Source organism: Rattus norvegicus, chromosome 13 (genome assembly GCF_021556685.1).
Source record: "Rattus norvegicus strain SHRSP/BbbUtx chromosome 13, alternate assembly SHRSP_T2T, whole genome shotgun sequence".
NCBI lineage: Eukaryota > Metazoa > Chordata > Mammalia > Rodentia > Muridae > Rattus > Rattus norvegicus.
Window position 1 is genome coordinate 74009704 of NC_141546.1, and position 14927 is coordinate 74024630.

At 34.9% G+C, this 14927-nt stretch overlaps 1 protein-coding gene across 5 annotated transcripts in view; it reads left to right on the forward strand.

Moving 5' to 3' along the window:
* Positions 1-14927, forward strand: part of Cop1 (COP1, E3 ubiquitin ligase) — a 132587-nt gene that overhangs the window by 14938 nt on the left and 102722 nt on the right. For 2 of the 5 annotated variants that reach the window (NM_001428839.2, NM_001428841.1), the window contains exons 4-6: positions 4702-4778; positions 5490-5609; positions 7838-7906. In NM_001428839.2, the coding sequence (NP_001415768.1) occupies positions 4702-4778; positions 5490-5609; positions 7838-7906 (266 nt within the window). Of the gene's footprint in view, positions 1-4701; positions 4779-5489; positions 5610-7837; positions 7907-13536; positions 13633-14927 lie in introns of those variants that run through there. The other 3 variants (XM_087581236.1, NM_001428840.1, XM_087581237.1) reach the window with 2 other exon arrangements.

Here is a 14927-nt window from a genome sequence, read left to right on the forward strand (position 1 = left end):
GCTCATACCCAGTACTGGAGAAGCTAACACAAAAGATCCAGTTGGTGGTCAAAAGTAAGTTATCTCAAAATAAGGTATTAGTTTTATACGCTGAATGTCTTAAAATTACAGACCCAACTTCAGTACAGATTAAGGAACAATGAGATTTAAAGCACAACAGAAATACTAAGACTAATTTTATATGGCAATAAAATATATAAATAATTTATGATGGTGACAGGTTCCAAGTAGAATGCCCTTCCAGTGATAAACAAGTAAATGAGGTGTCTGAGCCTGGGAGCTTCTAGGCTGCTCAGGACACTAACTACTCTGGTAGAGGTTTGTAACTTTGATAAAAGGGGAGAAGAGAGAACTGAAGGGTGAGCTAATGACCGATACCATTATTTAATCAGTCCCTGCAACTTAATGAAGCCTCTGTAAGAACCCAGTGGTGTCTGGAGCAGAGACGTGCATGTTGCTGAACCTGTGGAGGTGCTAGGAGAGAGCATGGCTTGCGTGCCTGGAGAGTCGGCAGCTTGTGTCCTTCCTGCACATCCTGTCCTGTTGTTCATCTACACTGCTGCTTTACTTCTGGCCTTTATCTTTTGTAGTAAATCAGCAAATGTAAAACAACACCAAAAGAATATGAAAAATTGAACTCAAAATACACAGATTATATACTCATTAAGGTTCTGCTAGAAAGAATTACAGACATGTGGGGAAGCTTTGTGTACGATGTTTGTAGTAGGAAACAGCATGGTGTTTTCTGAAAACAACCCAAAGTTTTCATTTCCTGTAAGTAGACACCAAGCAGAATTCTGCAGAAGTATTTGTATATGCACATTCATAGTATCATTAGTCACAGGAACCAGGAGACCCATTATTCACAGAACTATTATTCACAGGACATCAGCTGTGGAAGGCTAAATGGATAAAATACAATATAGAATATTACTCAGACTTGAAAAGGCAGGAATTTCTGACAAAACCTAAATAAACTCCCTCAGTATATTCAGAGTCCCTTTTTTTCTCTCCCAGATCTTCTCTCCTAAACTCCCTCAGTATATTCAGAGTCCCTTTTTTTCTCTCCCAGATCTTCTAAGACTACCCCATTTTCAGGGCCTTTAGATTATCAGTCTTTAGATTATCCCCACTTTCCACCCCCAACCTATTTGTATGCATTTCTGTGTTTGCAAAATTTGTAAATCAAGTTTTCTTAGGTTTGTTGTGAATCAGCCTCTTATTTGCAAACATTTGCATCTATATTAGATCTGGTATGGTGGTGAACACCTGCAATTTGACAGCATTTCAGAGGCTGATGCAGGGGGATTTTTAATTTAGTTTAAGCTTGGGCTGCAAAGGGAGGCTCTGCAGTGTTGTCTGTCTGTCTGTCTGTCTGTCTCTGCCCTCCTCTTTCTTTCCCTTCCCTCCCTCCCTTGCTCCTCATTCTCTCTCCCTTCCCCTCACCCCTCTTCCCATTTGTCTGTGTGTCTGTGACTGTCCCACAAACTCACACTTAGTTCGTCCTCCTATTATGGACTGTGCTGTGTTTATGCATGTGGTATATTTTATGGTAGTCTTATCCCGGTGTTAGGCTTATTCTTGAGATGCAACACTGAGATACAACAAGTTGTGTAAAGGGTAAAGGTTTTACCTTTTTTCAACCTTACCTTACCTTTTTCTGAGAACTGATTGTTTATCCAGATTAGAAATAAAATCTGAATATGAAAGTCTTACGCCAAGTTAATATATGTAGCTTTATATTTGAAGAAACTTCTGCTTTATTCTCATTTTATAGTGTAAAAACCAAAACATATTTTTTTAAGAAGTGCTATTAAAAAAAAAGGTAAAGCCTATTTAAGAAAAAAAGATTCTTTTATTTTCCAGACAAACTCCTGCTTATTTAGAAGTACAATTTTAAAGATGAAAATTTATTTAGTTCTTTGAAAATTTCATATACTGTGCTTGTGTCACCCTTCTCGGAATTCCTTCCAAATCCACTCCCCACTGCTCTGTCGACCTAGCCTATCAAGTCCAATTTATGCTGGCATATATTTTTAGACATATGGCCTTCTAGTAGGTGACACTTAAATTTAGGCATTGGTTTAATACTGTGTTCATTTAGCAGAATAATAGTAGTATGTTCTTTTCTGACCCCTATAACCTACTGGTCAAGGTTTTAGGCCTGACAGTGGTGCTGGGTATTGTTTCTTTTTGTCATTTGAGCATTAAGTCCAATCAGAAAGTGGTTGGTTACTCACTCCCATAATGGTTGTTCCATTAATATTTATCTATTTTATATATATAATATATATATATAAGTATCGTGTATATAACATACCATTTTGTGTGTGTGTGTGTGTGTGTGTGTGTGTGTGTGTGTGTGTGTAGATCAGATGGTTCACAGCAGTATAAGGTTGGTGATTACTTTCCTCCTCTAGCACTGTGCATAGCACCTTCTTCGAAGAATAGCTTTTAAGGGGGAAAATACTCTGTTTCAGTATCTACCCAAAATTCTGATTTAGTGTTTAAGGCTTATTTTGCTTAATTACATTATTCCCTTACTAAAAAATGTTTATTTTTGAACAGAGATTTTGTGTGTGTGTGTGTGTGTGTGTGTGCACGCGCGCGCAGCTTAGCTTGTCTTTGAACTTGTAATCTTACCATGGCAACTTTTTAAATGTTGGGCTATAAACCTGTACCACCATACCTGGCTTTTTTCCCTTTGTAATATAATCTTTCTGTAATATTTAGGCTATAATACTCCATACCAATTAACAGTTTGTTTTCATTTTCTGTTCATTTTGCAACTTACAACCTTTAAAAACTTGATTTAATCGTATTGGAAAGAATCAATCAAATACAATGGCATGTGACACTAAAATATGCAGTAACGTGCAATATTTTAACTATTTAAATCACAATTCTTATTCACATGCTAACAACTTAATGTAACCGAAACATTAAACTCTGTCTTACTCCTTTAAAAAGATTGGTTTATTTTTATTATATATATATGGCTACTGTGTTTTTAAATACTTATGTGTACTACCTGTGTGCCTGCTGCTAAGAAGGCTAGACAAAAGCATTGGTGAATGTGAGTTTCTGTGTGGGTGCAGGGGACTGAAGGTGGGTTCTGGGGACTGAAGGTGGTCTTCTGTAAGTGAAACAAGTCTCCTAACTACTTAGCTGCCCTGGTACCCCCACCGTGGTTTATTTTTACTTGTTCATTCTTTATTGTGTTATTTCAAGTTCTTTCACTCTCTCTTTTATAGATTGTAATAATAATGTCACGTATTTGTTTCTACATTTTAGAATCAGACTGATGTGTTAATATTTCTACTCTTAACATTTCACCCTATTAACCTTCACAGAGTATCCTCTTATGTTTTGGGAGTTGGTCACACACTAGCACTGTATACACTTTTATCTGTATTCTTTTTTATTCACTTTTTTATTTAATAGACAGCATAGCAACTGTGGTTCCATTCTTACTTGACCTTCATATGGCCTGTGCATTTGTAAATTTGTATCAGTGATAGTATTGATTATTCCATTATATTACAACTACTACATCGTATGTATTTCTTGTACTAATTTGAGTTATTTGATGCTCTGGATCATTCATTAATTTTTGAAGCATCAAACCTAAGGTTTCTTTGGTACCAATCTTGACTTATTTGTAGAGTGGATGATCTTATACACCATCTCTGTCTTGTTCCATTTTTCACCCAAATAAGTTCTGTATCCTAATAGGGATTCCTAGCACATTGATTAGCTTTTTGGATCAGTTGGCTGTAAGAACAAACAACACAGCATAACATCCCCAAATACAAGTAAAGTGCCTTAAACATTATTTAAATTGTATTCATTTTAGGAGAATTTCCTGAGCTAATTCAGCACTTAATAGATAATGTTAAAATTCTTTCTTTCATGAGCATAGGCCTTTGTTCTTTACATAGCTATTCCAGAACTTCAAAATGGCTTTAAGAAAGTTGAAAAATCATCTTATTCTGGAGACAGGGAGATAACTTTTTTCCCTATATAGTCTGAAAGACAGCACACCTCTCATGGTTTAGACTGTTTTTAGGGCAGCACATGACATTTCTATAATCTGGAGGGGCAGAAGCATCAAGAGTCCAAGTCAGTCTTGGCACATAGTAAGACCTTGTCACAAACTGAAAACAAACCATGTGACTTCTTTGACCTCACATAAATTACTGGCAAAGAACAAACTGACTAGTTTTTCTTCGATTACTTGCACCATGGTTGAGAAGAGATTTGGCGTCTCTGATAGTTATATGACATCTGAGATTTGGAAAATTAATCATATTACTAAGAAGGATGAGATAAATTTGTGTAATTATCAGCATCCTTCAAGGTGTTTATAGAAAAGTTACCACAAAGCAAAAGTTTTGAAATCTTGTCTCTTAGAAGGCACTTAAATGTTTTTTGCCTGATGAAAATTATCTTTATTGAGTAACATATAAACGGGGGGAACATACGAGAAAGAATCTCTGGTGGTACTAGAAGATGTAGTAGTAATAAGTATAAAAAATTATTTCTAATTTTAATTAGAACAGAAAGCTACTAATTTCTCCTTTACATTTCTTTAGCTTTGGGACTCTGTAAAGTTAAGATAAAAATTACTTGAGAACAATTAGAAGATAAATAAATTTAACAAAAATACAAATTTTGTATGCTTTTTACTTTTGTTTTCAGTGAATGAACTCATTCTCAAACAGAAGCAAAGATTTGAGGAAAAGAGGTTCAAATTGGACCACTCAGTGAGTAGCACCGTATGTTTCAGCTCTTATTACTATTTCTGTTTTTGTTTGTTTGTTTTACAATGCTGGAGATTGTATATAGTAGATAAATATTCTATGAAATAAGCAATATTTTTAGCCTTTCTGATTGCTATTTCTACTAAACTAATTTTAATGTTTTTATTTCAATAATAGACATTAATATCTAGTAAAGAATGGTCTTTTCTTAAAGGGAGTTTATTAAGGGTATGCTACATAAATAAGTAAATAATAACTTTCTTAAGTGCATTGTCTGTAACAGTTTATCATACAAACCATTATTTTCAGGGTCTGGTGGCGTCACCATGGATAGAGTTTACTTACATCTAGAGTTTGAAGGGTCAGATGCCACGGTACTGTGAATAAACTGCTCAAAGTTTCTTTATTAAAGGGATTAGCCCCAAACTATTGAGATAAGTGAGCTTAAATTAATATTTTGCCAACTGCAAGACTGAAAATACTGTTTTGACTCATAATACTTAGAAATGTCAACTTACTATTTGACTTCTGTGTACCTTTTATACTTATTAGCTAAATTTATTCAAAGTAGAGATAATGTTTAAATTGTACCGCCTGTAATTGGGGAGCGGTAAGTTAGAATTTGATCGTAATTTTACTTTTGGTATATTAGAAAGCATTTCTTAAATTTTTGTTTCAGAATTTAAAGCTGTCTTGTTAAGTTGCTATGTTTCTTTTTAATTTTAGAATGGGCATAGGTGGCAAATATTTCAAGATCTGCTAGGAACTGATCAAGATAATCTTGATTTGGCTAATGTCAACCTCATGTTGGAATTACTAGTGCAGAAGAAAAAACAACTGGAAGCAGTAAGTGGTGCCTGAATTAAAAAGATGCTTTGTTTTAAATGATAATCTGGTTATTTTAACATAAAAAGTATCTAGAAAGGTTTGGAAATAATAGGCCATTGTCAGTAATTGATTATTAGATCAAACACATCTGAAAAGGCATTTTTCCAGCTCCTGTTTTGTAGACCCTAAAGCAAATGAAAAGAGGATAATAGATTTTCAGATTGGACAAAACTGTGCACTGTGCCAACAGTGATGTAGTTACCAACTTTAAGTTATGCATTATGCATTGTGGAGCAGAGGCTCTGGGATTGGGAGTATCAGGTGTCAAGTTTAGTACAGGTTTGATAGATAGATAGATAGATAGATAGATAGATAGATAGATAGATAGATAGATAGATAGATAGATAGATAGATAGATAGATAGGAAGGAAGGAAGGAAGGAAGGATTGATAGATGTTTATGAAGTAGGTGGAGGATTGGCAAGAGGGTAAAAGTCCATGCCATGCAAACCTGATGAACTGAATTCCCATAGTGGAAATAGACAACTGACATTAAAACATTGTCCTCTGACCTCTACAGGAACAGGAACACACACACACACACACACACACACACACACACACACACACACACACACACACACACACACACACACACACACACACACAGTGATTAAGATAAAGAAGCAAGTGGAATAAATGCTCCCTACTTAGCTGAAACTTCTTTCTCTGCCTTAGGAGAAAAATCAGATTTCACTCCTCCCTCCTGTAGAACAAACTCATTTTTATTTAGGTCTTTGTTAAATATAATCTAGTACCTTTTTTTTGTTTTTGTTTTGGTCTTCTTAAAAATAATTTTCTACATATGTACATATATGTTTAATATACTTTGATCATTTTCTATTCCAGTATCCTCTTAACCTCTTTTCCCCTCCCACCAAACACCACCTTCCTAATAAGTCCTCTCTTGCCTTAATGTCTTTTGTGTGTGTTGGGAGGGATCAACAACATTTAAATAGGAGCACAGAGCTGAGAGAGTGTTTACTTGAACAAGGGGATTTACTGTGCCAACAGTCTCCCATTAGCAACTTCTGTCTCCCTAAAAGAGTGGTGAGTGCTGATTGGCTCCGTCTTTGGAAGGTCTTGTATAAGTCACCACTGTTGCTGTGAGTTTGCGCATCTGTCTTCCAGAAGGTGGTATTTCACAGTGAGCCTTCTTTTCTGGGAACTTTTATAAAATAGCAATATCAGAAACTTTAGATCTGACCAGATGTCTGTTTTAATAGTGCTTCAGATAATTCTGTAGCATAGTAAGATAAATGAAGGTTTTGTTAATCTTTATTTTCCCTTTCAAACCTATAAGATGTTAGAATTGTATTTGTTTATAAACTGTCTCTCATTCTGCTTTTAAGTCTTGACATATATTCTATTCATCTGCAGTCCTTTAGTTCATTTCAGTTACCAATTTGAGTACTTGCCATCCTCCCTTAATGTTTTTTATTTATTTGTGTATGTGTGCGTGTCTGTGTGTGTGTGTGTGTGTGTGTGTGTGTGTGTGTGTCTTTTCAAAGGTTTGGTTTTCAACACACTTTACAAAAATATACTTATTAATTTTCATATCTGTGAGTAGATGCTGCATGGCTTTTTCTGGGCAGTGTATTTTCTGTTTACTCCCAATAGAGAGAGGGTAGCTTCACATCAAAGGAACTATTTCACCCAATTCCAAGCAAGGCTCATCTAACAGAATTCTCAAGGGGAACTGCTCTACTCCCAAAGAGCCTCTTCTTCCGAGGGAGAGGTTCCAGAGTCTTCTCCCCATCCACCTCTGAATGCTAATAGGCCCGATCTTGTGAGAAAGGCATATGTTTGTTCCTTTCCATTTATTAATGTTTATCTTAGCAAATAAATTTTTTTCAGAAAAATTATTTTCATGTTTAGAAACTACATTAGCTCTATTGTGATTTTTGTCTTGATGTTGTTGAGTTTGTTTTGGGGGAAAAGAAGCCATTACCTATAAATGTTTTTTTTTTTTTTTTTTAAGGAAAACATGCAGAGCACTAATTTCTTCTGTTCTAAATTCTTTATGGAATGTATGTTGACTCTTCTTTGAAATTGCAACTAGCAGATGGGAAAACATAGAAGTAGTACAACAACATAAGTGAATTTATCTGTAATACTGATTATACTGTTGTTAATGAAATTTTTGAAATTTTATTTGTTAAGGAAAATTAAAATTTTCTATTCTAGGAATCACATGCAGCTCAGCTACAGATCCTTATGGAATTCCTCAAGGTTGCCAGGAGAAATAAGAGAGAGGTATGCTATTTCATGTTTGTTTAGTTTCTGTTATTCCTTGTATCTATTGTATAGAAGTATTTCAGGCTAAAATATGTTTAAGTATTTTAATTTAAAAGCATTTAATTTGGGGGTTTTGTTGTTGGTTTTTTCCTCTTTTGTTTTTGTATTTTGTTTGTTTTGTGTTTTAGGCTAAGTCTCACTATGAAGCCCTGACATCCAGTCTTCAGTGGATCTTACTTGAATGGCTAGGAATATAGTTTAGTTGTACAGTGCTTGCCTACCATGTACAGTGTAAGGCCTGTGAGTCCCAGTCTCCAGGACTGCCAGCTTACCATAATGATTCATCGCAAAGCAATAAAAGTAGAAAATAGAACTATCGTGAATTTGTCTCAAAACCTGGAAATTTAAATAAAACTTGAGATGCAGCTTTTCCTATAGGGGAAAAATATGTGTGAAAAGAAGAGTTAAAACCTATTTGCAGTGTCTTAAGTTATGCAGGACACCTAAAAGACAATTTTGTATTCACTAATGTATATCCATAATGTTCTCATACACACATTTATTTCTTTAGCTCTTAACACACATAGATAATATGAAGATTAATTTTTTGCTTTTGACAACATTTAAAAACTAACACTGAAATCTGAGTTTTTCAAATCTCTTTTAGGACTGCTTAAAAGGTGCTTGTAATTATTCAAATTTTATTTGTTTAATTAATTAAATGATTTAAATATTAAAATATGTAATCTACTGTATACTATGTTCTATACTGGTAACTTAAAAAAAGATGAGTAATTTTTTTGTAATAAAACTATATATTTCCAGTTTTTCTTCTGATGATTTATCTTACTAACCACTTTGTTAAGTGTGAATAGTTAAATACCCTTGCATGGTTTATGACTTTACTTCCCTATCCTAGCCTTTATGGAATTTTATTTTGTATGTATAATGGCAGAAGCACTACCTTTATTACATGCTTAGATTCACTTGTCTCTTGGTGGGTTTGGTGGGATAACAGGTAGTGGTCAGTTATTTATTTGCTTAAATTCTACAGAATGGTGCTTTTTAAAAGTTAAAACATTTTTATTTTATGTGTATGAGTGTTTGCCTGCATATATGAAAATGTACTACATGTGTACTTGGTGCCAGAGGAGGTCAGAAAAGGCGGATGGGTCTCACTGGAACTGAATATACAGATGGTTGTGAGCCACCATGTGGGTGCTGGAAACTGAATTCAGGTCCCCTGCAAGAGGGGCAAGTGTTTTTCCTGCCATTTCTCTAGCACACATAGTACTCAAACTATTGACTGAGCTCGTGGAGTTACCTTAGAGTCTTATTAAAATGCAGTTGTTTTTTTTTTTGTTTTTGTTTTGTTTGTTTTTATTAAAGGGAGTCTTTGGACTACGACTGTATGCATTTTTAGCAAGTCCCAGATGATGTAGAAGCCCTTGGTCCTTAGGTTATACGGAGTAACAAGACTAAAAATATATTATGCATGGATTTTTTTTTTAAATGCAGTGTTCACACTGTGAGCCTCCTGCCTCCTGTGGAAAATATAAAGTAGATAAAATTTTATGTTTCTTACTTACTCTACTCGTTAAACAGAATGTATGAAGTTATGTTGTAGAAACATTTAACATGTCCTTTTTGACTTAGACTTACTTAGAGCTTATTGTAAACGTTTGGTTCATTGTAAAGTCCTTTGTAATAAGGGGTTGGGGATTTAGCTCAGTGGTAGAGCGCTTGCTAGGCAAGCGCAAGGCCCTAGGTTCGGTCCCTAGCTCTGTAAAAAAAAAAAAAAAGAAAAAAAAAAAAAGAAAGTCCTTTGTAATAAATGAATAAGTGAATAAATGCATCAATAAAGTGAAAAACCCAGCTATATTAAGAATTATGGGAGTTAAGTAAAATGTCTGGTAATTTTCTATATATGGAAATATGTGAAGTTTTTATTAGTTACTGAGTTTCTTTTTTCAGTATCCTTGTAAGTATTAACAATTAAAAGTTTTTATAGTGATTAAAAACAGAGAGGACTGGTAGTTTTACCTCACATTTAGCCCCATCATATTTTATTGATGCTGGCCAAACACCTGAGTCTAGTGGGTTGAGACTAAAGACTTCATTACCCATGAGACGTCTGGCTGCATCATTGCCTGAATCTGCCCTGACTCCAACCCCTCATGGGGCAGTGTGGAATCGGGTCCACTTCATTTGAAATATCCAATGGATTTGTGTTACAGTAAGGATCTTAAGCTCAGGAGATCTAAATCTGGCTAGTCTTTGTTCTGTAGGGAGACACTTTTTATCATATTAGTCAAAAAATGAGTCTGCCCTCTTCCTTGGAGCAGAATATTTAGACTGAATATTTGCATACAAATAATTTTGAACAAAAACTGTCTTGAAGTCTAAAACTTGGAGTCAGGAGGTGAAAGGAGAATTGTCTCCTTGTAGTTCTGATAGATCTTTTCTCTGGTAGCCAATATGTTGTGATTCTGATAGGTCTTTTCTCTGATAGCTGATATTTTGTGATTCTGACAGGTCTCTTCTCTGGTAGCCCATATTTTGTAATAACCTTCCTGTAGTACTTCATTGAGTCATATATCATATAGCATTGTTTACTGCTTTTCTGGTTTTGTCATTAAAGTTCTTGGGGATTGTGCTGGGGCTTAACTTAAATTGAGTCTTAATAGCTTTGTGACTGATTTCTTCTTGTGCTTATATTTTGTAGATAGTTTAGTTTAAGAACTATATTAATTTAAAGTATTGATGGATATTGGAGCCTATAGTGAGCAGTACATAAACATTCGTTAGTACACACATTTTTTTAGTGTGTCCATGAATGATTGAGTTTGGTTATTTTAGTTTTAATTGTTACAAGTAACCAAGGAACTAATTTATTTAAGTCTAAAAAATGAATATACTTTTATTTACTTTGTGGGGTTGGATTAGGTGGCATACACAGGTCAGAAGACAAGGTGAATAACTGTTCTGTGCTACCATTTGTGTCCCAAAAGTAAACTCAGATCATCAGATTGGATTTCTGTACCTTTACCTCCTGAGCATCTCACAGGTCTGACACCTCATTTCCACACTAATACTTTAGCCATTACTTCTTTGTTTAAGAAAACCAGAGCCCCCACACTAAACTTTAGAGGGAGTTCCACAAAGACATGTAACTAGTAAGAGGAGATGCTCTTTAGTTGCTACATCAGGTCTACCTATCAATAGTATGTAGTAACTGTATTTAGATGAATGTTTTAGGTTTCCTTCACAGTTAGAATGGTAGAAATTTGAGTTCCAGGCAAGAGCAGTTATATCCATTCAAATCTGTACCAGTATTTAAATTATTGTTTAGTATTTTTCTAGATTTATTTTTGAAATGGACTTTCTAGCAAATTGTGGAACTTCTTTATTAGTTCATTTCAGTTGGAATTTGAATGAGTTGAATTTTAGCAATTTTATGTGAAATAAAGCATGGAAGGTTGTATCAGTTAGGGTTATGCTTTAGACTAGAATAGCACGTACATAATTTCCTTGATTACACAGCAGAGCACTGCTGAGATTCTTTCTCACCCTCCTGCTTGTTAGCATTCTGATATTTATGATTGTAACTTTACTTGCCTTTCTTGAATGTGTTGCTGCTAAAGTATTTTTAGATCTCTAATTTTGAGCTTTATATAAATGTGCTTGTACAGTATGTAATGAGATCCTGCCTTCTGTGGCTCAGTGTTAAGCCTATATGGATATATACGACTAGTTGACAGTAATTCCTAAAGAACACTGACGAAAAGCAACTAGGGGAGGAAAGGGTTTATTTCAGCTAGCAAGTGTCAAGTTGCCTTCCAACACTGAGGGAAGTCATGGAGGAAGTGGAGAAGAGGCTGTGGAGGAGTTTTAGTGCTTTGCTCCTCATGGTTTTCTCAGCCTGTTTTTGTTTTTGTTTTGTTAATACAACTCAGGACCACTTGCCCAGGGGTAGCACCACCTGTCAATCATTAATCAAGTAATGCCCCCACAGGCTTGTGCACCGGCCAGTCTCCTGGGGAGGCTTTCTCAGTTGAGAGCCCCTCTCCCCAAATAGATTCTCCTTGTGTCAGGTTGACAAGAAACTAAGTAGGACACTAACTGATTCAATTTCAGTGGCAATTGAATTGATTAAATACTTTTTCCATAAACATCATTGTTGGTTGACATTTGTTGTTTTTAGTTGGGACTGTACATAGACATTGCCAATATTGTCCATATGTGTATATTAGAATATTTGTGTGTATATATGTGCAAGTGGAATCAGTGAGGCATAGGGTATGTATATCTTCACTTTAAAAACAGAATACTGTTATGTTTTACTGAGAGTACTCCTTGGATTGCATAGTCCTTCTACAAACCTGTATGGGTGTTTGTATTTGCATTTTATTTTTGCCTAGTTTGTCATCGTCTAGTTCAGAAACTAGAACATTGCTTCCTAGTATGCATTGCTCTCTTTCTGGAGTTTGAATTTGGACATTTCCTTGATGGCCGACAGACTGAGCACTTTGGTATTATGTTCACTGACTATGGATTATCTTGTATGTGTGTCTGAAAGTACTGTTTACAGAAGACTTTCTGTAGCTTTTCCATTTTTTGTAGCTTAAGTTGTTTTGGCATACATTTTTTTCTCATATATATGAATCTAACACAAAGATCATGTTCCCTGCTAGTTGGAATACTATTTTCTGTTGGCTTATTTGTGCAGCTTAATAGACAGAAGTTTCTAACTTGAAAGTATTCAAATTATTTTTCTTACAGTGCCTTTTGTGCTAGGTAAAGAATCTTTACCTATGATCATGCAAATATTTTTCTGTACTGCCTGTCGTTTGAGGCTTTGCTTTCTTTCACATTTAGGAATCTGCTTTCCTTGGAGCTTTTTATATATGATTTGACATTTAGAGATCTTTTTACATGGATCCCCAGCCATCTGAACCTTCATTAGGAAAGGCCATCCTCTCCCCCATTACTCGGGAGTTTTTCAGCTTCATTCATTGCACATCCATGTATACGTACCTATATGTACATAGACATGCCTCTGGGCCCTCTCTTCTGCTCCCAGGCTCTATTGTCTTTCCTTTGAGAAGTGCCACGTTATACACTAGAGCCTAAAGTGACTGCTTTTCTGAATGAATCTCTTGACTGTTAGTGGCTCTTTGCATTTTCTGACACGTTTGGATCAGCTAATGCATTTCCATGTGAAGCCTGCTGAGATTATTGGGGTTGCATTGACTTCATAGAAAATAGGGATTATGTCTTTATAGCATTGTTCCTTTGAGCCTATAAACATGATATTTCTGCGTACTTTTAGATCTTACAAACTTTTTAAAATTTTTGATACTTTCAAAAGCTATCAGTCTTCCACATCCTGTTTAGATTTTATGATTTCAATGCTAATGTAGATGGTATCTGTCTTTAATTTTATTTTATTATTGCTGATACATAGAAATTCATCTGACTTACATATTTTTTAATCACCAGCAACCTTGTTAGACTTTCATTAATTCTAATTTATAGATTCTTTTTTGTTTTCTATGTACACATCATAATCTGCAATAACAATTCAATGTCTTTCTCTATGATCCTTATATCTTTATTTATTTTTCTTGTCTTACTCTGCTGGCTAGGACATCCGGTACAGTGATGAATAGAAGTGGTGCTAGCTGGGCATCCTAGTCTTGATGCTGATCTCAAAGTGAAATCATTCGACGTGTCACCATTAGGTATGGAGTTTTCTGTAGGGTTTTGTTGTTGTTGTTTTGTTTTTTAGGGTTTTGTTTTTAATCATTCAAGGAAATACATTTCTATTCCCCTTGAGTAAGTGGATTTCCTTTTCTTCAGTTATGAATGGGATTGAGTATTCTTTAGAAGTTTTGTATATCTGAGATAGTCATAGAATTTACCCTTTTCATTCTGCTAATATGGATAAGTAACTTAGATTTAACATCAGAAAGTCAGTAGCTATAGTGCCCAACCATCAAGATTGACCCAGGGTTGTCTTTTCTAGAATGTTTTTAATTCTAGGAGATCCCACCAGGGTAGTTTATCTCTTTATTTGAATTCAGCCCTTTGTGTAAAGCACACCAAGTAATTGTGTGTACTCTCATGCGTGGTTTGTTTGAAATTTCTTTTTTTTTTTTTTTCTCCTTTTTTCTATTTGAGACATCGCTGTGTAGCCCTGGCTGTCCTGGAACTCTTTATAGACCAGCTGGCCTAAAACTCAAAGAGATCTGCTTGGCTTTGCCTTCAAAGTGCTAGGATTAAGGTGTGGGCCACTCTGCCTAGCTTGTTAGAATAGTTTTATGTCTGTGTTCATGGGTGAGAGAGTAAAGTTGTTTTTTCTTACACAGATCTTGTGCAGTACTTTAAAGTTTGTTAACTTTGACAAATGACTTGGGAAATATACATTCTTCTGGGTTTTGTTTGTGGGGCAGAATTCATGCATCTGTGATGCATGCATTTTTTGAATATTTAGAAGTCCAGCTAGAGAAACCGTATACCATAATTTGTTTTCAGAAGATTTCAGAGTATTGATCCAGTTGAGTAGTTCGATGCTGGTTCAGACTTATTGGATGCCTATGCTGGATACTTTTCGGAGAAATTGTCTACCACAAGCTTTTGATGTTAAGTTTGTTTTAATTTTTATTGTCAAACCATGTGACCTCTTTTTTTCTGATATTACCAATAATGATTTTTAATTTTTTATTCTTGATTAATTGTTTTCAGGGACATATCAATTTTATACATTTTATCCTAAGGATTGACTTTCGACTGTTTATCTTGTGTTCTATTTTCTGTTTACTTTTCCTTTCTTTATTATCACTTCCTTGCTCCTTGGCTTTTTGTTTGATTCCTGCACTGCTATGGATGTACTTCTTATGTAGACTTTGTTGTGTAGGGGCTTTTGGTCGTACTTTTGTCCTTTTTGTTGTAGCTATATCAAAAGATTTTGAACTGTACTTTATAAATGGAACTGTTTTAAACAGTGGATTACTTAGATAAAAACATTATTTGAATA